The 21616-nt window shown below is 44.6% G+C and overlaps 1 protein-coding gene across 2 annotated transcripts in view; it reads right to left on the minus strand.

Annotated features, from left to right (window-relative positions):
• Nucleotides 1-2924: 2924 nt before the first annotated feature.
• Nucleotides 2925-21616, minus strand: part of LOC137437913 (5' exonuclease Apollo) — a 32665-nt gene continuing 13973 nt past the window's right edge. For both annotated transcript variants that reach the window (XM_068132644.2, XM_078768664.1), the window contains exon 4: nt 2925-6795. In XM_068132644.2, the coding sequence (XP_067988745.2) occupies nt 5735-6795 (1061 nt within the window). In that variant the 3' untranslated portion in view covers nt 2925-5734. The remainder of the gene's footprint in view (nt 6796-21616) is intronic.

Below are 21616 nucleotides of genomic sequence, written 5' to 3' on the forward strand. Positions count from 1 at the left end.
GCGTACTGAGGCCTAGCAGCGTGGGAGCGAGCGGATTTCCCGCCAACACCAGAGCCGCGTCCAGACTGCGTGCTCGGGGCCTGGACGAGTCCTGACGAGACGCACCGGTCGAGTGAGCTAAGTGCAATTAAATAACACGTTTTTCTTTTACCGTTATATTTCCCATTGTCCGTATTTGATTCTGTGTGCGGGAGTGCTCCATATAGAAATATATAATTTGTTACCGGCGTTCTTCAATAAAGCCGGTATTTTTGGATATTTTAATATTGTGTTGGTTTGAGTTATTTATTACAGGTGAAGACGTCAGGTGGAAGCCGTTCAGGTAAGGCTTCGTTCTGGTTTCCTCTCTCCCTCTTGCTCCCCCACGCGTATTTTCCGCCATTTGAACTGAACCCCTTGGAGTTAAAGCTCGTTTGGCCCTCCGTGCTACCCTACAGTGTTCACCAAGGGTATTCATGTGACAACTGGTGTCAGGAGAGTGGGATTTGAACCTAGCGGACATTTTGTGTTCGAGGGTTGCGAGTCCAACACCCGCTGAGGGCAAATTGCGCTCAGCATTTGTATATAAAATTTAATAAGCGTCTCTCCTCGGGGGGAGGATCGATTGTAGTACCGAGGTCCAAATTTAACTTCCATTGGGGTGTACAAGGCGCAACATCGCTTTCTCGATAAATTTAAATGGATTTTTATTTTCTGAGGTAAAAATACACGTGCGGGAGAACTGCTTTCTTAAACACTGTAGAACTGCCGTGTGGAGGGTCCCTCAATTTAGGAATTTATTATATTGCGATTATTTTCATTAAATCATTATTTATTGCATTTCCTTGTCGTGCCTGTCTTATACATTTATTTGTCTGTGGGGATCGGATAATCTGTGGGGATCGTAGTTGATTATCCTTTACATTGGAATTGAACTCACCTGGGGTGAGTTGCAGGTGCCTACAATATAAAAATCACTCATTCAACCAGTTTGAATGTTTAAAAGGACCCATTCTGCTGTTTTGTGTCACTGTGTGTACCGCAATGAGCATAGAGAAAAGAAAGAAAACCAGAGAATTGTCTGAGGAGGCCAAGCATGGACAATCTCAAGGCTACAAGTACACATCTCCAGAGACCTTGATGTTCCTGTGTCCACCGTATGCAATGTTATCAGGACGTTTAAGGCCCATGGCACTGTAGCCAACCAAGGATTTTGGAGTGCAATGTTCAACCCAGTGTCAGAAAGCTGGGTCTCCGTCGAAGTTCATGGGTCTTGTAGCAGGACAATGACCCCAAGCACACTTCAAAAAGCACCCAGGAATGGTTCAAGACAAAACGCTGGACTGTTCTGAAGTGGCCAGCAGCGAGTCTAGATCTAAATCCCATTGAACATCTGTGGGGAGATCCGAAAACAGCAGTTGGGAGAAGGCACCCTTCAAATCTGGGAGAACTGGAGTAGTTTGCACAAGACGAGTGGGACTAACTGCCAGTAGAGAGGTGAAGGAAGCTCATTCATGGCTATAAGAAGAGCTTAACTGCAGTTATTTTGTCCAAAGGCTGTGCTACCAAATATTGTCTCGGGTGTCAATAATTTGGTCAATGCCATTTATTTTTATTTCCTGATTTAAACGGATATATTAAGTTCTGAATCAAAAACAAAGATTCTGTAATATTAACAGTGAAATAAAGAATTGTGGAGACCAAATACTTTTGTCAATTTCAACTTATTTTTGGACGAAATTGTGAGTTATTTGAAAAAAGTGCAAGGGCGCCAATATTTTTGGCCACGACTGTAGATATATTCACCCATTCTCAAGTTATCGTGGTAACGAAAACCTATGACGGATGGACGACCCAAAAACACAACGCCTCTGGTGATTTAGTCGGCAGGGACACAAAAAGAGTTGAAGGGATTTTGGCTCGTCCATAGAATGTGACTGCAGACCGAGGTTATTGTCAGCTATTGTCCTACAAGCAGATAGCAAAATGAGGTGAAATAAGGCAAATCCAATCAAAATGTTCAAACAATCAGCATCACTTGGTTTAATGAAAAATATCCAAATCTAGTTTTTTTGTTTTTTTTTACATTTAAAAGGAAAATATATATATATCTCACTGCGTTTAAGCAGAATCAAACCTCAGAAAACCGATCTGATGCCCGAAGTGGAGATCGGTTTCTGAGGTTTGGGACATGGAATGTAGGGACAATGACAGGGAGATCAGGAGAAGTGGTGGAAGTATTGGTCAGAAGAAGAGTGGACATATGTTGTGTGCAAGAGACGAGATGGAAGGGAAGTGGTGTGAGAATGGTGAAGGGTAGGCAGGGACAGAAATACAAGTTTGTGTGGCAAGGGTGCTCGGAGGGCGTGCATGGCGTTGGTGTCCTGTTTTCTGAGGAGTTTGTAGACAGTGTGGTGAGTGTGACTAGAGTGAGTGATAGGTTGATGATGGTGAAAATGATGATTGGAAAGCTCTTGGTGAACGTCATCTCGGGATATGCTGAAGTTCTGGTGGTCGGAGCAATGAAGAGAAGGACAAGTTCTGGTGTGCAATAGAGAAGCTGATGGAAAATGTGAAAGATGAGGAAGTTGCTGTGGTAGGAGGAGACCTAAATGGACATGTGGGAAGGAGTATGGACGGTTTTGAGGGAGTTCATGGGGGTTACGGATATGGTGTGAGAAATGGAGAAGGTGAAAGGATTTTGGAGTTTGCTGATGGAGCTGATTTGTTGATTTGTAATACTCAGTTCCAGAAAGAGGATAATAAGCTTGTTACATACACGTCAGGTGGGTCGACGACAACCGTTGACTACCTGATGGTGTGTAGGCAAGATAGGGGGCACCTCCCGGACACAAAGGTGATCCCGGGGGAGGAGGCTCTTTCACAGCACCACTTGGTTGTCTGCGACATAAGGGTGAAAGGTGCGAGGAGAGCTCGGCGGGTGAAGTGCCAACCGAGAATGAAGGTGTGGAGGTTGAAAGAGGTGACAGTGAGGGAGGCATTAAAAGAGAGGCTGAGTAGGGTAGAGGATGCTGTGGTTGAGCTTGAAAGTGGTTGGATGTCAATGAAAGATAGTCTGTTGGGAGCCGTTGGTGAGGTATGTGGATGGACAAAAGGACCACCAAGGCACTCGGAAACATGGTGGTAGGATGATGAAGTTGGAAAGCGGATTGACGAGAAGAGGAAGAAGTTCAAGGAGTGGCAGAAGGCGAAGGGTACGGGGGCAGAAAAAGCAGAGCATGATAGTTATAAGGCAGCCAAGAAGGCTGCAAAGAAAGAGGTAGCAAAGGCGCAGGAGGCATGTAGGAAAATGTTCGGAGAACGCTTGGATTCGGAAGTGGGTCAGAGAGTGGTATTCAGGATTGCAAAGCAGATAGCGAAAGAGAGGTGTGATGTGATGGGGGTGAGTTGCTTGAAGGATGAAGTGGGACAAATCGTTGTGGACCCAGATGGAATTCAAGGAAGATGGAAAAGATATATGGAAATGATGTTGAATACAGAGAATGAATGGGATGGCAACATAGAGAATAACCCAGTTTTAGGACCGGCAGAGAAGATAACTGAGAAGGAAGTTGAGGAAGCGATAAAAGCAATGAAGAGTAGAAAAGCGGGAGGGCCGACGGGAGTTGTGGGAGATATGTAGAAGGCAGCAGGAAGTTGGGGTGTGAAGAGAATGACAGAGATCTGTAATCTGGTGGTGAAAAAAGGCCGCATTCCAGTCGATTGGGAACTGAGTACCCTCGTCCCTCTATACAAGGGGAAAGGTGACTCTCTGGACTGTGGCTCGTATCGAGCGATAAAGTTATTGGAGCATGGAATGAAGGTATTGGAAAGGGTGTTGGAGAGGAGGATAAGGAAGAAAGTGAAGATTGACGAAATGCAGTTTCGATTTATGCCAGGAAGAGGATGACAGACGTGCTTTTTATTGTAAGGCAGTTGCAGGAGAAGTACATGGAGAAGAGGAAGAAGTTCTTTCTTGGGTTTGTTGATCTGGAGAAAGCATAGGGTTCCACGCGAAGTAGTGACATGGACATTGAGGAAGTTAGGAGTGGAGGAATGGTTGATCAGAGTAGTGATGGCAATGTACAAAAGAGCACGCACAGCTGTAAGGACGAAGGACGGGAACAGTGGTGAGTTTGAGGTGAAGGTGGGAGTGCATCAGGGGTCGGTACTAAGTCCACTACTATTTGTAGCTGTGATGGAGGTGCTGGCTCAGAACGTAAAGGAGGGTTTACCATGGGAGTTGTTGTATGCAGTGATCTGGTGTTGATTGTGGAAAGTATGGATGGACTGAAGGAAAAGATGAACAAGTGGAAGGAATGTATGGAGACAAAAGGTGTGAAGGTGAATATCAGAAAGAGGAAGGTGATGGCAAGTGGTAAAGCATGTGGTGATGTGGAAAGAACTGGGAAGTGGCCATGTGCTGTGTGCAGGAAGGGGGTCGGAGTGAACTCCATTCAATGTATAATGTGCGCTGAGTGGATTCATCAAAAATGTAGTGGTCTGAGAGGGTCATTAACCAGAGTGGCAGCTACATTAAAATGTAAGGTGTGCACAGAGGGAACTGCAGATGGAGGAAATGTTGAGTTGGATCTTGGAGACAGCGTGAAGCTGGAAGGTGTGAAAACATTTTGCTACCTCGGAGACATGCTTAATGGAGAAGGTGGATCAGACTCGGCAACGGTTGCTGGAGTGAGATGTGCATGGAAGAAGTTTCGGGAACTGAGTGGCGTGCTGATGAGGAGGGGAGTATCATTGAAGCTGAAGGGAAAGGTGTATGCTGCATGTGTGAGAAGTGTTATGATTTATGGGAGCGAGACATGGGTAATGAACGTAGAGCAGCAACGAAGACTGGAAAGGGTGGAAATGCGAATGGTTCGGTGGATGTGTGGAGTATCGTTGAGAGAGAGGAAGACAAATGATGAATTGCGAAAGATGATGGGAATAGAGCCTGTGATTGATGCTGTGAAGAGAAACAGGTTGAGATGGTTTTGTCATGTGTTGAGGAAGGATGAAAGTGACTGGTTGAGAAGAGTGATGGAAATGAATGTGGAAGGAAGTAGAGGACGGGGAAGACCGAGAAAGACTTGGCTAAAGATGGTGGAAGAAGAAATGCAGGCAAGGGGTTAACAAGGGGAGATGCAGAAAATAGGGCAAAATGGAGAAGATTGTCATGGGGACCGCAAGGCTAACCACCGCTCTAGCGGGGAAAATGGCCTTAAAATGCATGTTGTTGTTGTTGTTGTTGTTTAAGCAGAATCAAGGAAAAGTAACAATGTGACATCAAAAAAAGAAAACAAAAATATATTTAAATATTTATACAGTTAGTTTCATCAAATTCCAATATTCAACCGAATCAATCATGCCTTTGTGAAAAACCCTAACAACCATAAAAAGCCCTTACCCCAACAAACCCTAACCTCGAGAATCCCAACAGCTTGGGAATTGTTCACCAATCTACCTTCGACTCGACTCAGATGGTTTACAAGCATGTTGTATACGAGTGTTAAATTATTAAATGTGGAAAATTTCTGGTGGGTAACAATATTCCGTACTGTATTATGAAGGAAAGGAGGATTCGAGAAAAAATAAATTACTCTTGGTACAAAACAATAAGATACAATGAAGAGGGTGAAATTAAAACAACAATGGAAGGGATAAGACATAGGGGAAAGTTCGAAAAGAATGACAAGTGGGTAAGGAAAGGTAATAAGAGCATAGAGTGATCAGATTTGTTCAAAGGAAGGAAAGCACATTAGGTGGGATCTTGGTATCCAAACTCTGCCAGGACATTTTGAACGTATGCATTTATAGCGACATCAGTTCCACAGTGTGGCATAATGGATGTTGCCCACCATGGGGTTTTCACTTGTGGTTCCACCTTACTTTGCCATTTTGATCGATTGGATAAAACCTCAGGGCTCAAAGTAGTGGTTTTTGGTCGAATCGGTACCGAGCTACTGTTGGAATAGAGTCTGCGAGGTTCAACGGCAGCCCGGTGTTCCTGTGCTGTTGAAGTGTGTGCTTCAACAAGCACCGTTTTCGAGGGTGCACTTTGAGTAAGTATTTGATTCAACAACTTTTTATCCATGTGCAGCCCATCGTCTTCGCCCTCCAGGAATGGCCCACCACCTGTGCGTGCCATACGCATGCTTCCACGTTTGCATGGCACATTCCCCTTGCTACCAGAACATGGGTCACCTGCACCCTCATATAACAGCTTACCCTGTCCACGAGTGTTTGACTCACAAGATCCTGGTATTTCATCAGACTCAAATCTGATTCCTGGGTGAATGGCTTTAGGCCGAATAAGCAGAGGACGCAGAGGAACAGGTAGAGCATGGAGGCAGAGAGTCCGATTCCAGGTGCATGCCAACCTCATGAAACGTTTGACACTCTCAGGTACAAGTGGAGCACAGCTAGCAGAAGGTGAAACACCAAGCAAGTCATACAAGTTAGCTTTATATCTGCCATTCTTAACTATAGGTCTGACCTTTGCAGGCCACAGGGCCTGTACAAACATTCGCAGCTCACAGAGAGGCGAATGGTCCGAGTAAGGCACCACATACAGCCATGGTCTGCGTTCAGGGACAAGTCGACCTGTAGGAATGATGGTTATCTCCGATGATTGATTGTCAAATTGGCGAGATTTAGGATCTTTTACCCTGAAGCGGCCACTTCCCTGCTCAACCCTAAAAACGTCACGAAGGCCAAGTACGTGTGCCATCTGGAGCCGTTCGGGTGACACGATCACCCAAGAGTTGAACTCCAATGCGAGGTCCTCCAGCAGACTTTCTTTCCCCAAGGAGTTCAGTTCTAAAGAAAACAAAAATGGATTTTCTAAGTGATGCATCAGAGAAATACCACAAAATTTCATCCCTTAGCATCAAACACCCCTTAGCACACCTGCAAGGTGCAGTTTGGGATCCCACACCATAAGCGATCTACATTCCTTTGCCTCACCTTTGCTGTTCGTTTTGCATTCCTAATTATGTTGCTTACAATAAAACACAAATTGTTAATTGTAATACAAGAACAAAATTGTCCACAGCATGGATATACTATAAAAAGCTTTTGACAGTGTCCCATATTCATGGATGATAAAGTGCACACAAATGTACAAGATAAATCCCCAAATAATCAAGCTGAATGAGAAAGCTATGGATCTATGGAATACCACACCAATCCTGCAGCACTCAGAAGGAAAGAATGAATTACCACGAGTAAAGACATGACTCGGGATCTTCCAAGGAGACAGCTTTTCTCCTCTCCTGTTTTGCCTGGCCCTGGACCCACTAAGTAATCTCATTAATGAGCAAGGACACAGATACACCCTAACATCCAATAAAAGAGCATCCAGGAAAACAAGAAAGGTGACCCATCTCCTGTATGTGGATGATATAAACCTCTTTGTACCGAACAACGAAAAATTGGCAGAACAACTGAAAGTAGTGAAACCGTTCTCAGACAACATCCAAATGGAATTTGGCCTAGATAAGTGTGCCAAGTGCATATTCCTGCAAGGTAGACCAACAAAAACAGACAATATAAAAATTGCACAAGACAATTACCAAAGAATAAATGTGTAGAACGAGGCTGGTCCTGAAAACATCTCACCCCAAGAAACAAAATCAAAGCTATAAACCAACTAGCCGTACCAGTGTTCCAGTAGAGCTGCGGAATAGTAAACTGGCCACAAGCAGATATCAAAAAACTAGATAACAAAACAAGGAAACTCCTCACTATCCACAAAAATCAGTGCATCTTAAGAATGTACCTGCCAAGGGAAGAATGTGGCAGCCCGATGGAACTCAATCAAGTACACAGAGCGCCGACTATAGGATTAGCAAGAGCACGTGAAAAGCTCAACAGACTACCAAATACAATTTGTGTACAAGCATGAACACAACAAACCAAAAAAGGTATCTATCTCACTCACCTTGCAAAAAAAATAAATCCAAAAACAGGTGCGATTAGAATATGTCACACACCAAACCAAAACAGCAACAAATACAGCCCCAACGATTGCAAAAAAGAAAAATACAAGATGAAATACCAGAAGATATATAGTGACAGCTGGGAGAAAGACAAAAAAGCAAGGAAATGTTTTTTTTTAATGATAATAAAAGAATAAAAAAGTTGGACAGGTTGGGTATAGACAAAGAAGGATCACTGTAATGACTAAGAAGAGGTCAGCTCAACTGAGATGGTGAACAAATTATCATTAATGCCCAAGACCAAAGACACTACACCAGTGGCTTTAAAAAGATGGCAGGGCTGAGTCAATCGGACAAGTGTAGGTTCTGCAAGGTAGAAACAGAAAGCATGAGTCACCTCCTATCGGGATGTAAAAAAAACTCATGTCAAAGCAGCTGTACACCCAAAGGTACAACAAGGTATGTTGAGTAATCCACTGACATCTGCAGAAATTTCAATATCACAGTTCCAGAAAACTCATGGAAACATGAACCAAAAGCAATAATTGAAAACAAGGACATAATGCTCACGTAGGATTTGGGCTCCATTGGTATCGATATAATTGGTTGGCTCATACCAGTATATACCAGTATAAAAAAAATTTAAAAAATCAATAGATTTATTGGTATTATTTTTTAAAGCAGTTTCCAAAAATACGTAACCGTCCAATGGTCCATGATGTGTACATCATATATGAACAAATTGACATGGTAATCCACAGCATACATCATGCACTCAATCTTTACAAATTATGGCAATTGTACAACAGAGAATTTGGTTGATAAAGAGTGATAAGTAGCACCGCAAAGCGGGCGTAACCCCTCAGCCCATGTATGGTGGAAACCAATTTCAAGATGGCTGCCGTGGCGGCCATATTGAAAATCGCAGCATGCCCATTTTCAAAAGGAACCTTCCTCGACTCAACCCCAACACACACTGCAAAAATGGATTTAATCAGACAAGCCGTTCTGCTTGAAATTGACGGAAACCAATTTCAAGATGGCTGCCGTGGCGGCCATATTGAAAATCGCAGCGCACCCAAGAACCTTCCTCTACTCAACCCCAACACACACTGCAAAAATGGATTTAATCGGAAAAGCCGTTCTGCTCGAAATTGACGGAAACCAATTTCAAGATGGCTGCCGTGGCGGCCATATTGAAAATCGCAGCGCACCCATTTTCGAAAGGCACCTTCCTCTGCCCAACCCCAACACACACTGCAAACATGGATTTAATCGGACAAGCCGTTCTGCTCGAAATTGACGGAAACCAATTTCAAGATGGCTACCGTGGCGGCCATATTGAAAATCGCAGCATGCCCATTTTCGAAAGGAACCTTCCTCTAACCAACCCCAACACACACTGCAAAAATGAATTTAATCGGACAAGCCATTCTGCTCGAACTTGACAGAAACCAATTTCAAGATGGCTGCCGTGGCGGCCATATTGAAAATCGCAGCGCGCCCATTTTCGAAAGGAACCTTCCTCTACTCAACCCCAACACACACTGCAAAAATGGATTAATCGGACAAGCCGTTCTCCTTGAAAATTGAAATTGACGGAAACCAAAAGTTGACGGACACCCGGACGACAATACCCCTTAGCCCAATTTGGGCTGAGAGGTGAAAAGGGGTTCAGTTTTGTCCTTCACTTACACTATTGTTGAAGGGTAATTTATAAAGACAAAAGTCGATTACCATTAACTTCATCAAGCGTTAATCGTAGGTAGCAGGCGAGTGCTCGGTTAGATAGCTCAGTAAATATTGTCGCGTCCCGAGCTAGTCAAGACCAGCCTGGGACAGACAAGCCGAACCAGCTTTAACTCCAAAGGCAACCTCCAATATGGCGGTTATTGCGTGCGCAAGATGGGAGAGACACGAGGCATTCAACTACACAAAACACACAGGTTTATTTTGAAACGCAACACCAAAAATGCAACAATGATGATTGATAATAAAATAAAGGAGCAGGATGAAAATTAAGGTCGAGGTAAAATTGCTAACTTGAGTTACCTCCAACACGGACACGAACCACGCACACGGGGAAAGGTAATAAAATAAAAATATCCCTTTTTCAATTATCTGGCCCCAATGGGTCCTTTTGGTGAGGTCGGCAGCAGTGGGGTCCGGAGCCACCAGGTGGGAAAACTGACAAAAATGGCGACGCCGAACGCCGTGAGTCGAAGGCGCCGTGCACACCCAGGGATGAGGCGAGTCATGAAGACGGCCCTCTGTTTCTCCTCCACTTTGGAAAAGACAGCATGGCCTCCAACCCACCAAAGAGCCCAACAGTTGAGGCTCCCTCACAATCCCGATGCACCAACCGCTCTTTTCAGGAACACCAAAAAACTTGCTCGAGCAAATACCAACCGCTTCTCAACCATCTCTGGTGAGAGCCAATCGCAAAGCTTCTCTTTTCAGCTCGCCCACGTCATCCGCCGCGTCACTCGGGAAGCGTGGCCTATCGGCCCTGTTTCTCCCACCCACCAAATCACAGTCGCTCCGCCTCTCCTGGGCGGGTCTTTGCTGTATAGTGTCCATGGAGGCGGGCTTAGCTTGGCCAGCAGTTCATAAAGCGTGATTAATGGCCGGCTGTGTCATAAATGGCTGGCAGTGTCATAAATTTTAGGGATGGCAACAGGTTTGACGCACAGGGAAAATTAACCTTAAACCCAACAATAATTAGCACGGCATCATCCCCCGTATGAAACACATTTGAAAACAGAACCTTAAGCTACGTTTTCCCTACTTATTACATCAAAATGCTCCTACACGTCACACGGTCCATACTATTTCAAGACAATTCTACCTTTCCTACTGTATTATCTTACCTACCTCCATAAACGAAACAATATTATAGCTCAAGTGGCGGATATTGGTATTGTATTCAATATCTATCGGCACAGACCCCACCTCCCTACACCTAAGCGCTAAACCCTAAACAAGCAGCTGTTTTTATCTCATGCAATGACACCAATAGTAGTGCCAATAATCACCTGTAATGGGTTTAATTGGAGAGTTTTTCAGGGAAGAAAAGGAAAATCTAATTCCAGGTGATTTACACATGTTGACTTGCTCAGGGATCCTTTGTATTTTATATCATTTATAGGTAATGAGTTAACGAGGCAACCCCAGTCCATTGTACTGAGGTAACTGAGATTTTTATTATTTTTTTGAGGATACAGTATCAAGGCTAGTGTAAGAGCTAATGCTGACATGAAAACATGCAGAGACACATAAAACATACAATGAAGGGAGTGAGAGACAAGAGGGGGAGAGAGAAGGAAGCACACAAGCACAACAACAGTAGAGAACAGGGATGTCGGCAGATCTGTGGAAGGGGGAGGGCTGGGGGAGGAGGGAGCGGTACACGGTACAAAGCAAATTAACACTTCGAGGAATTTCAGGAAAGAAGTTGGAGATTGAAAGAGGCGGATTTGGCGTGTTTTAACGGGGGTAGAAAACATCAAGGTTTTGGATGGGGGAAGACAAGAGATGGTGGTGAACAGCTGTTTCAAAGACCTGGAGGGAGGAGATGGATTGAAGAGAGTGTGGGAGTTTGTTCCAGAGCAGGGAGAAAAGACGAATGAAGGAGTGAAAGATTAAAGGTGAGCAGAGAGTCTTGATTTTGGCAGTTTCACCAGAAGAGGGTTGCTGGCAGATCTTGCGCGTCCTGCAGGAATATTTGGGGGGCAGAGCACAGACAGAGCAGGGGGAGCAAGGCCGGAGAGGAGTTGGTAGAAGACAAAGACCACCTACCTCTGCCTGCGGTGAGAGAGACAAAGGCCCTCAGAATCAGCTTTATCACAGGAGATTCCAATGATTCTGAATGCTTTGGTTTCAACCGCGTGAAGCCGAGCTCGGTGTGAGGCAGGAGCACCAGCCCAGAGGGAGAGCAGTATTCCATTGAGCTGCGGATGAAAGCTTTGTATGTGGTGAGGAGCTCAGAAATGACCAGAAAGGACTTCACACGACGGAGGATGCCCAGTCAGGGACTGGCTTTGGAGGCCAGCTTGGAAATGTGGTTTTCCCAGGAAAGATCATGGCAGATAGTGAGACCCAAAAGCTTGAGTGACAGAACTTCTTCAAGAGGATTGTTCAGAAAGTAGATGGGAGGGTTGTCCAGATGATCTTTTCGGAGAGACCAAGTGAGTGTGAGATTTCCCAGGACTGAAAGACATGTTCCACTTGTTTGACCAGTTTGTGATATTGTCCAGGTCTGCAGAGAGTGAAGAAGCTGCTGCCTGCCGATCGGAGGGATGAGGTATGGAGCGGCAGAGAGTGGAGTAATCAGCAAAGAGATAGAGAGGATTTTCCAGAGAGTCAGAGAGATCATCAATGAAGACCAGTAAAAGCACAGGGCCCAGAACACTGCCTTGAGGAACTCCAGCCTGAACAGGAAGGGGAGATGAGAGAATTCCATTCAGGGCCACACGTTGACTGCGACCGGTAGGGAAGTCTGCAAGCCATACGTGGAGGTTTCCATGGATACCATACGAGGAGAGTTTGTTGAGCAGGGTGGGGTGCCAGACCGTATTGAAGGCACGTGAAATGTCAAGGGAGACGGCTTTAATTTCCTGTTTGGCATTGAGGACCTCCATCCATTGTTGAGACAGCAGAAGCAGCATGTCCAGAGCAGAGTGACCAGGTCTGAAACCAAATTGATGATCAGAGATCAAGCCATTGGAGAAGAGGAAAGATTTCATATCCGAAGCGATGATTGATTCCATGACCTTGCTGATTATTGGGAGCAGGCTGATTGGTCTGTAGTTGCAGGGATATGTTTTAGCACCTTTTTTGTGTAAAGCGGTAATGATCGATAGATTAATAGGGTAATTAGTGAAATAGTGGTTGAGGGATGGTTTCGGTTGTGGAATGAAAAGGAGTGGGGGGTGGAGGGGAGGAGTTTGAAGGGAATGGTGTGAAGTGGGGGTTGGGAGGCGAAAGGAGGAGGGGAGGGAAGATTCAGGTGGGGGAAGTTTCCCATGGGAGTTACGGGGTTTGAGATGAGTGATCAGGTGAATTTAGGTGTGGGAACTTTCCCATGGGAGTTATCTGGTTTGAAAGGCAAAACGGGCAGGATCGTGAGGACTGAGTTACTGTTTGGAAGCTAAAGGGTGAGGGACCGGTGATGGATGGTTAGCTGAAGTTCAAAAAGGGTCAACATATGGATTGATAGATGGAGGGATTAAAGAGGGATTGAAAGATGGATCGATAGTTGGGGGGATTAAAGGGGGATTGAAAAATGGATCGATAAATTGGAGGGATTAAAGAGGGATTGAAAAAAAATGGATCGATAGATGGAGGGATTAAAGAGGGATTGAGAGATGCATTGATCAACTAAACGTATTCCCTCCCACATGGGGCTTTTCTTCCCCATGATGAGAATGGTTATTTTACCCCCTCCTTCAACGTCTTTTGAAAACGTATTTGTTTTAACTTTTAAAGCGAGATTTGGTAATCGGCACAGGCAGGTATTGCCATCGCAGAGCACCGGTACCGGTATTGCCATCGCGGCCTCAATGAAAGGGGGTTCTATGGTAGGAGACCCAGGAGGAACCCACTGCTTAGAGAGAGACATGAGAAAGTCCGACTGGAGTTTGCCAAAACACACCTGAACAAGCCAAAATCCTTCTGGGAGAATTTCCTGTGGACAGATGAGACCAAATTACAGCTTTTCGGTAAAGCACATCATCTCTACGTTTAAAAAAAACCCACCGTTTAGAGGCCATTTTTCCCCGCAAAGCGGGGGTTGGCCTTTTCGGGGACCGTGGTTGTTGTTGTTTTTTTGGTCCCCTTTTTGAAGCAATGTTTTACGGCCGGATGCCCTTCCTGCCGCCAACCCTGTTTGTCGCCTTTTTACGATAAACAGGGAATTACCAGTGAACTGGTACTCAATTTGCCGACCTCGGAAAGATGACAGGCTGAGTCAACCCCCCTGGCGTTAATTCAGCGATCGACCGGGATTCGAACCCAGGATCCTTGGATCCTAAGCTGGCACCCTAGCCGCTAGCCCAACACAAGGGACTATCATCTCTACGTTTACAGAAAACAAAATGAAACATTCAAAGAAAAGAACACCTTCCCTACAGTCAAACATGGAGGAGGTTCAGTGATGTTTTGGGGTTGCTGTGCTGCCTCTGACACTGGGTGCCTTGAATGTGTGCATGGCATCATTACATCAGGAGATTACCAAGGCATTCTGGAGCGCAATGTTCAACCCAGTGTCAGAAAGCTGGGTCTCCGTCGAAGGTCATGGGTCTTGCAGCAGGACAATGACCCCAAACACACTTCAAAAAGCACCCAGGAATGGTTCAAGACAAAACGCTGGGCTGTTGTGAAGTGACCAGCAATTAGTCCAGATTTAAATCCCATTGAACAGGATAAGGAGGAAAGTGAAGATCGACGAAATAGTCAGGTTCACAATGTTTTTTCGTTCAAAATTTTGGTAGATTAGGAAAACTATACATTTTTGGAATATTCAGAGCATGAGGAATCCAAAAATTAATGTTTACATTTGCGGAGACACCTTTGCGAAAATGACACTCAGGACAGTGATGAAGATCTGTAAAAGCATATTCCTGAACGGTATAGACCTCGTAGATCCTGTGTATAGGACTTATAGTTCAATCTGATACTACCTATATCTTCCTATAACAACCTATAACTTCACAGGACTTGCAATATCATGTATTATGTAATACAGTTATATCACAAATATAAAGACAATGGTTTTCAATTACCTTTGTTTGTTGCTTTTCTATAATCCTGAGCACTATTTTGAGGCCTTTATTGGATTCCTTGACCCAGAAAACATAGGATTAGCATATTTAATTAAGTTTCTAGGTTGACTAGAAGCCGAGATCGTGCAAAATATGTATTTTATGGCGGCCATTTTCAAAATCCAAAATGGCGGCCATGCAGGTGTCTGTGCAAATGCCAACATTGATTTTCAGATTCTCCAGGCTCTGAAGATTCCAAAAATGTACAGGTTTGCCAATCCCAAAATTTTGAAAGAAATTATATTTGTTAACATAGTGAACCTGACTATCTTCATCACTGTCCTGAGTGTCATTTTCGCAGTGAACTGGGTCACTGGGTTGAACAGACGCGCTTTTTATTGTGAGGCAGTTGCAGGAGAAGTACATGGAGAAGAGGAAGAAGTTGTTTCTTGGGTTTGTTGATCTGGAGAAAGCATTCGATAGGGTTCCACGCAAAGTATTGACATGGGCAATGAGATCTGGGGAGATCTGAAAACAGCTGTCGGGAGAAGCACCCTTCAAATCTGGGAGAATTAAGAGCAGTTTGCACAAGAAGAGTGGGCCAAACTGCCAGTAGAGAGGTGGAGGAAGCTCATTCATGGGTATGGGAAGCGCTTGACTGCAGTTATTTTGTCCAAAGGCTGTGCTACCAAATATTAAGTCTTGGGTGGCAATAATTTTGTCAATGCACTTTATTTTTATTTTCCGATTTAAAAACAAAGGTTCTGTAATATTAACGGTGAAATAGAGAATTGTGGAGACCAAATACTTTTGTCAATTTCAACTTATTTTTGGAGAGAAATTTTTAATTTTTAGAGAGTTATTTTAAAAAGTGCAAGGGTGCCTATATTTTTGGCCACGACTGTAAAACCGATATTTTTGTGAATATAAATATTTCTTTCGGGACACTGGTATATCGATATGAAAAATTATACCGGTATAACCAGCATATTGATACCGTTACATTTGTGGGAATGTCAATCGTTTACAAAGCATGGATAGACGATTTGTGTCGTTTAGTGTGTATTGCGTAGAAATACCAGGTCAGCTGTGGGATCCCAAATAGGACCTTTTCGTATTTATTTTTCCTTTTTTCTTAAAATTTACCCTATATCCACTCCCTTTACACCATGTGGTTTTGCCTGTTGGTGGTGGTGCACAAAACAGCTTTAAAAAGGATTCAACCCTTTTTCTTTCAAGCAAGAAAGTACGGAAAAAGAGTAAGAAGAAGAAGAAGAGCATCGTTTGGCGGCGCGGTAAAAAAGAATCTTTGCTCGCGGCGTGAAGGGCTTGAACGTGTTGGCATGAAGGGCTCGATATCTGCGAACTATATGAAGATTCAATGTGCATGAAGGAGGTGGACAAAAAGGAAAAGACCATATTCTCTGTAAAAGGGTGCTTCTTTGGGTCCCTGTGGAAAACGCTATATTATGCTTCATGCTGTGAACGGGCTCGGCGTGTGCTATATGAATAAGTCAACCTCAATGAACCTCCAGAGGGATTTGCTGTGTTGCATGGAGGAGGTTGATGAAAGGAAAAGGATCAAAGGAGAAAGGAATCGCAGAGCGTGACGATTGGTACATTCACGTTTGTTCCCGCCAAGCCCCGCTCTGACGAACGTCGATGAAACTGCCCTTCAAACAGACCTGAACCCCATTCCATTCCCTTCCTCGTATCCTGTTATATTTGAATTCCCTGCGAATATTGTTTTTTTAAATTTGCTTCCCTTTCCTTTCCCTGTGTTAGATAGAGGGTCTCTGTGTGTGATGTGTCGGCCTTTCGTATCGGATGTATGTGGCCTGTGTTAATCAATTCAGTCTGTCATTATTCAATATTCATTAATCAAGTCCATCGTTATACTTGTATGATTTGCTTATTGTATCATTTTGCATTATGTGAAGTAAATAGATTGTACCAGCGTGACTCAGCATGCTCCGTGCGCCTCACCACACGTCGTTTCAGAGGGATCTAGGCGTCTTTGACCATTTCGGTGTCTTTTGGGTATTCACGATGTTTTGGGTCTTTAGGGCCATTTGGGTATTCAGGGTCTCCTGGATACTCTGGGCCTTTAAGGGTATTTTGGGTCTTCGGTGTCTTCAGGGGTTTTTGGGTCTTTTGGTTCCTCTGGGTCTTTAAGGGTCTTTGGGTCTTTTGTATCTTCGGAGTGTTTTGGGTCTTCGGGGTCTCCTGGGTCTTTAAGGGTGTTTCGGGTCTTCAGGGGTCTTAAGGATCTTGGGGGACTTAAATGATCGTCAAAGGTCTGAAGGGTCGCAGCAGTCTAAACGTAATTAAGGGTTCACGGACTGTGTTTTGGGTGTTAATTTTATTTGAAGAAGAAGAAGACGTTTCTGGTCGCATATAAACATACATAACCATATACGTTTGCTCTATTATAATAAAGATTTCATTTTGTTTGATTGACATTTTTCGGATCTGGTTGCAAGCCTCCCCTGAGCAGCCAGTGTGGCAATCTAAACTCTAGAGCCTCTACTCCTTGCACCAAACCAAAAATTCAACCTTCCAAAAACTACTCGGTCAGCTTGCGGGCATCGGCCCGGCGGGCTGGGGATAGGACCTAGGGTCGCTGACATTAGTCACTCTGTAACACACTTTGTCGGGAGTGACGTTTGGGACTCTGGTCCTCAACCCCGTCACCCGTAACAATACATTGCCAGACCCAGGATGACGTGATGATCTCATCCAGTGAGAGCAAAGCTAACAAAGCATTGCGGCCGGAGAGAGTACTCGGGAACAAAAAGGAAAAGACAGCATTGCTGATCAAGATATCAGTACCCAGCGAATTTGGCCTTAATAATGCAGAAACCAAGAAAATGACGAAATACCAGGATCTTAAAAATGATGTCAAGAGATCTTGGAAGCTGGAGATCGTTAAAATTGTACCAGTGATAATTGGAGCAACAAGAATGCTAAAGAAGAACCTCACTGACATTTTGAAAACCATCCCTGGGAATATTACCACAAACAAACTACAGTTGGAGGCTGTACGGAGCTCAGTGATGATCTTGAAAAGATCCCTTGGAACAAAACTGTGAGAACACAACTTCACAACTTCGCTCATGAATCGCAATCCTTCACCAAAGCGGGGGTGGATACTTCGAGTCCCGGGAGGACTCCGCTCCACCTTCAAAAACCCGCATATGGAGATAACAACCAACGACACACAGAGGACGTTATCACCATTACACCGTCGAGACCGAGCATCACTCTGTAGCTTGCTGCTGCTCTCTGCGCATGCGCGCTTCACTTCGTTATCCGTCGCATGGCATAGATTCCGAGGGTATATTCGGAGTGGAATCACCAAGATTAACAAGCATTCTGAGTATTGCGCTGCAATACATGTCCCCTACCGGCAGTCTGTCGTTCGGAAAACTCTTGGGGAAATTACCAAGGGTTATTTATCCACAGGTTCCGAATCGTTCCCAATCGCTAATTACCTCAGGACGGGCTCACCTGTGATTCGCACTCGGGACTTCGAGTAGCTTGCTCTTCTGTAGCTTGCAGACAGGTCAGCAGAAGCACGAGAAAATAAGTTTTTGATAAAGAACCTTTTGAGTCGCTAAATATCAGTAATTTATTATATTTTCCGGTTCACGATCAATGATCGATGTGCATATATATATGTTGTTCGGCTTGGCTCCGCCCCTCCCGAAAGCGCGCGCTGTGTCGCGCTGTTGACGTTCGCGAGACGAGGCTGGGGGTGCGCGGTGCGGCTTTAGGAGAACTCTAGAATAAACAAGATATCCATTTTAAAAATATTTTCGTTTAATTAACGATACCTGCCAAACCACGTGCCCTATCGCAAATTCCAAAAGGACATTTTAGTAGACAGACATGCTCAACAGATCTGTGAAGTTTCCCCTCGATTGGATCAAAAATGAGGCAGGAGCTCGGTTTTAAAGGTTCATGCTTAAAAACGTCATAACTCTGAAACCATGTGACGCATGATGTCATGCTCGCTGAATTTTTTGTTCGTCATGGGTATGCGATCCGGCGTGCAAAGTTTGGCCTCGATCTGTTCAGCCGTTGCAGAGAAAAAGGGGTTTTTGTGTTTTCACGAAAAACAATATGGCGGCCGAACCACGTGACCTGTGGCGTCATAATTACCATTCAAATATCCCACAGACGGAGTCCCTCCTACGGTGAAACTTTGATCTCAATTGGTCCAATTATTGCAGAGAAAATCTTTTTTAAAGGAAATTAAAACTTAAAATGGCACTGAGTTAAGGATCATCAGAATTATCAGAATTCCCAAAGTTCAAAGTGCCATAACTGACAAAAATGATCGAAACGTCGTGAAGTTCGAACTTGACCTGTAACTTATCATGAGGAAACCATGTGCCAAGTTTGAAATCTTTAGCGTTAAGCGTTTAGAAAAAAAGTCCGGAAAACTGCTCTTTGCGTGACGGACTGACGGACGGAGGGACGGAGTGCAAACCTATAGTCCCCTCCGGTGTACACCAGTAGGGGACTAATAACACGCAAAAGATCCAGTCAGCTCACTGAGTTTCGTTATCAATTGTAAACATTCTGCTCACCAAATATAACCATTACACCACTGAGCCTGGTCAAGGAGTTTGAATGAAGGCAACTGTCATTTATATTTTGGAGTACACATGCCCAAATAAAATCATCAAGCTCATGACTCGTGTCAACCTTTTTTGAGTATTAAAGGCTTACACGTAACCACGGTCTATGACGTATGACATTATGACGTATGACATTATGACGTGACACTTGACTTGAGACTTGTCTACATCTCTGCAATATACTGACCTGACTATAAACTGTCGGAAGGTGTTTATCGCAGGAGGGGCGTTGCATGACGGATGGACGTCAAAGCGGGTGTCCCGTCTACTATATCATTAGTTTGTGAAAGTTGACATCCCACGGAATCCTTTATTAAAAATTGCCAAGTTGTCACCTGTACCCTGAATAAATTACCGATTTCTTCTATAACCCACAGGAGGCACTGCATCAGCAGCATGGACATGCAGGTTATATCAAGAACATCTCAAAATATCATCAGTTAGTTTTGCATTCGCTCTCGGCAAAAGAGACACCTATAAAAAAATTTAAAAACACCTTTAGAGGCCATTTTTCCCCGCAAAGCGGGGGTTGGCCTTTTTCGGGCACCGTGGTTGTTGTTGTTTTTGTTGGTCCCCTTTTTGAAGCAATGTTTTACGGCCGGATGCCCTTCCTGCCGCCAACCCTGTTTGTCGCCTTTTACGACACACAGGGAATTACCAGTGAACTGGTACTCAATTAGCCGACCTCGGAAGGATGACAGGCTGAGTCAACCCCCCTGGCGTTAATTCAGCGATCGACCGGGATTCGAACCCAGGATCCTAGGATCCTAAGCCCACCACCCGAACCGCTAAGCCAACACCAGGCTTGAAAAGAGACACCTATACAAGTGTAAAAATCATGTTAACGTCGACACCATGACCTTGTTAACCACGGACCGACTTGTGTAATTACCACACCTCTACATGTGACCAAGGCATTTCCAAACCACACAATTATCGATGTAACGTGGTGTACACACATGTACGCATGACGGGGTATGGTCTTTACACTTTTAAGAACAACCCAATCACAATTTAATAGACTGTTTATTGCCCTTTTCCCTTTTATGTGCAAATGGAGAAAAGGGTCCCAAATATGCCTTGGGAACCATTTTTCTTGAAGCATTTCAAAAAGCAAGTTGTATTTATAGTCAGGGAGAGATAACGGCAGGTCGAAGGAAAAAGAAAAAAAAACTTGAAAGGAAAAGACTCTCTGGTCATAGTCAACGTGTGGCCCTGAATGGATTTCTCTCATCTCCCCTTCCTGTTCAGGCTGGAGTTCCCCAAGGTAGTGTTCTGGGCCCTGTGCTTTTTCTGGTCTTCATCAATGATCTCTCCGACTCTCTGGAAAATCCTCTCTATCTCTTTGCTGATGACTCCACTCTCTGCCGCTCCATTCCTCATCCCTCAGATCGGCAGCCTGCAGCATCCTCACTCTCTGCAGACCTGGACAAAATCACAGACTGGTCAAACAAGTGGAACATGTCTTTCAATCCTGACAAATTTCACACTCTCACTATGTCTCTCCGAAAAGACCAACTGGAAAACCTTCCCATCTACTTTCTCAACAATCCTCTCCAAGAAGTTCTGTCGCTCAAGCTTTTGGGTCTCACTATCTGCCATGATCTTTCTTGGGAAAACCACATTTCCAAGCTGGCCTCCAAAGCCAGTCGCCGACTGGGCATCCTCCATCGTGCGAGGTCCTTCCTTGGCACACCTGAGCTCCTCACCACATACAAGGCTTTCATCCGCAGCTCAATGGATACTTCTCTCCACTCTGGGCCGGTGCTCCTGCCTCACACCTAGCTCGGCTTCACGCTGTTGAAACCAAAGCTTTCAGAATCATTGGAATCTCCTGCGATGAAGCTAACTCCGAGGGCCTTTCACTCACTCACCACAGGCAGGTTGGTGGTCTTTCTGTCTTCTGCGGACTCCTCTCCGGCCTCGCTCCCCCAGCTCTCTCTGTGCTCTGTCCGCCAAATATTCCTACAGGTTGCACAAGATCTGCCAGCAGTCCTCTTCTGGTTAAACTGGCAAAATCTAGGCTCTCTGCTCACCTTCACTCTTTCATTCCCCTTTTCTCCCACCTCTGGAACAAACTCCCTCACTCTCTTCAATCCCACTCCTCCCTCCCGGTGTTTAAAACAGCTGTTCACCACCATCTCTTATCTTCCCCCATCCAAAACCTTGATCTTTTCTACCCCCGCTAATTCACCCCAGATCAACTTTTTTGAAATTTCATCTTCTTTCCTGGAAGTCCTTGCAGTGCCCATATGTTTTATACATCTCCCACCTCCCACCAAGCCCTCCCCCT

Source organism: Myxine glutinosa (assembly GCF_964187855.1).
Source record: "Myxine glutinosa chromosome 12 unlocalized genomic scaffold, kmMyxGlut1.1 SUPER_12_unloc_2, whole genome shotgun sequence".
Classification (NCBI taxonomy): Eukaryota; Metazoa; Chordata; class Myxini; order Myxiniformes; family Myxinidae; genus Myxine; species Myxine glutinosa.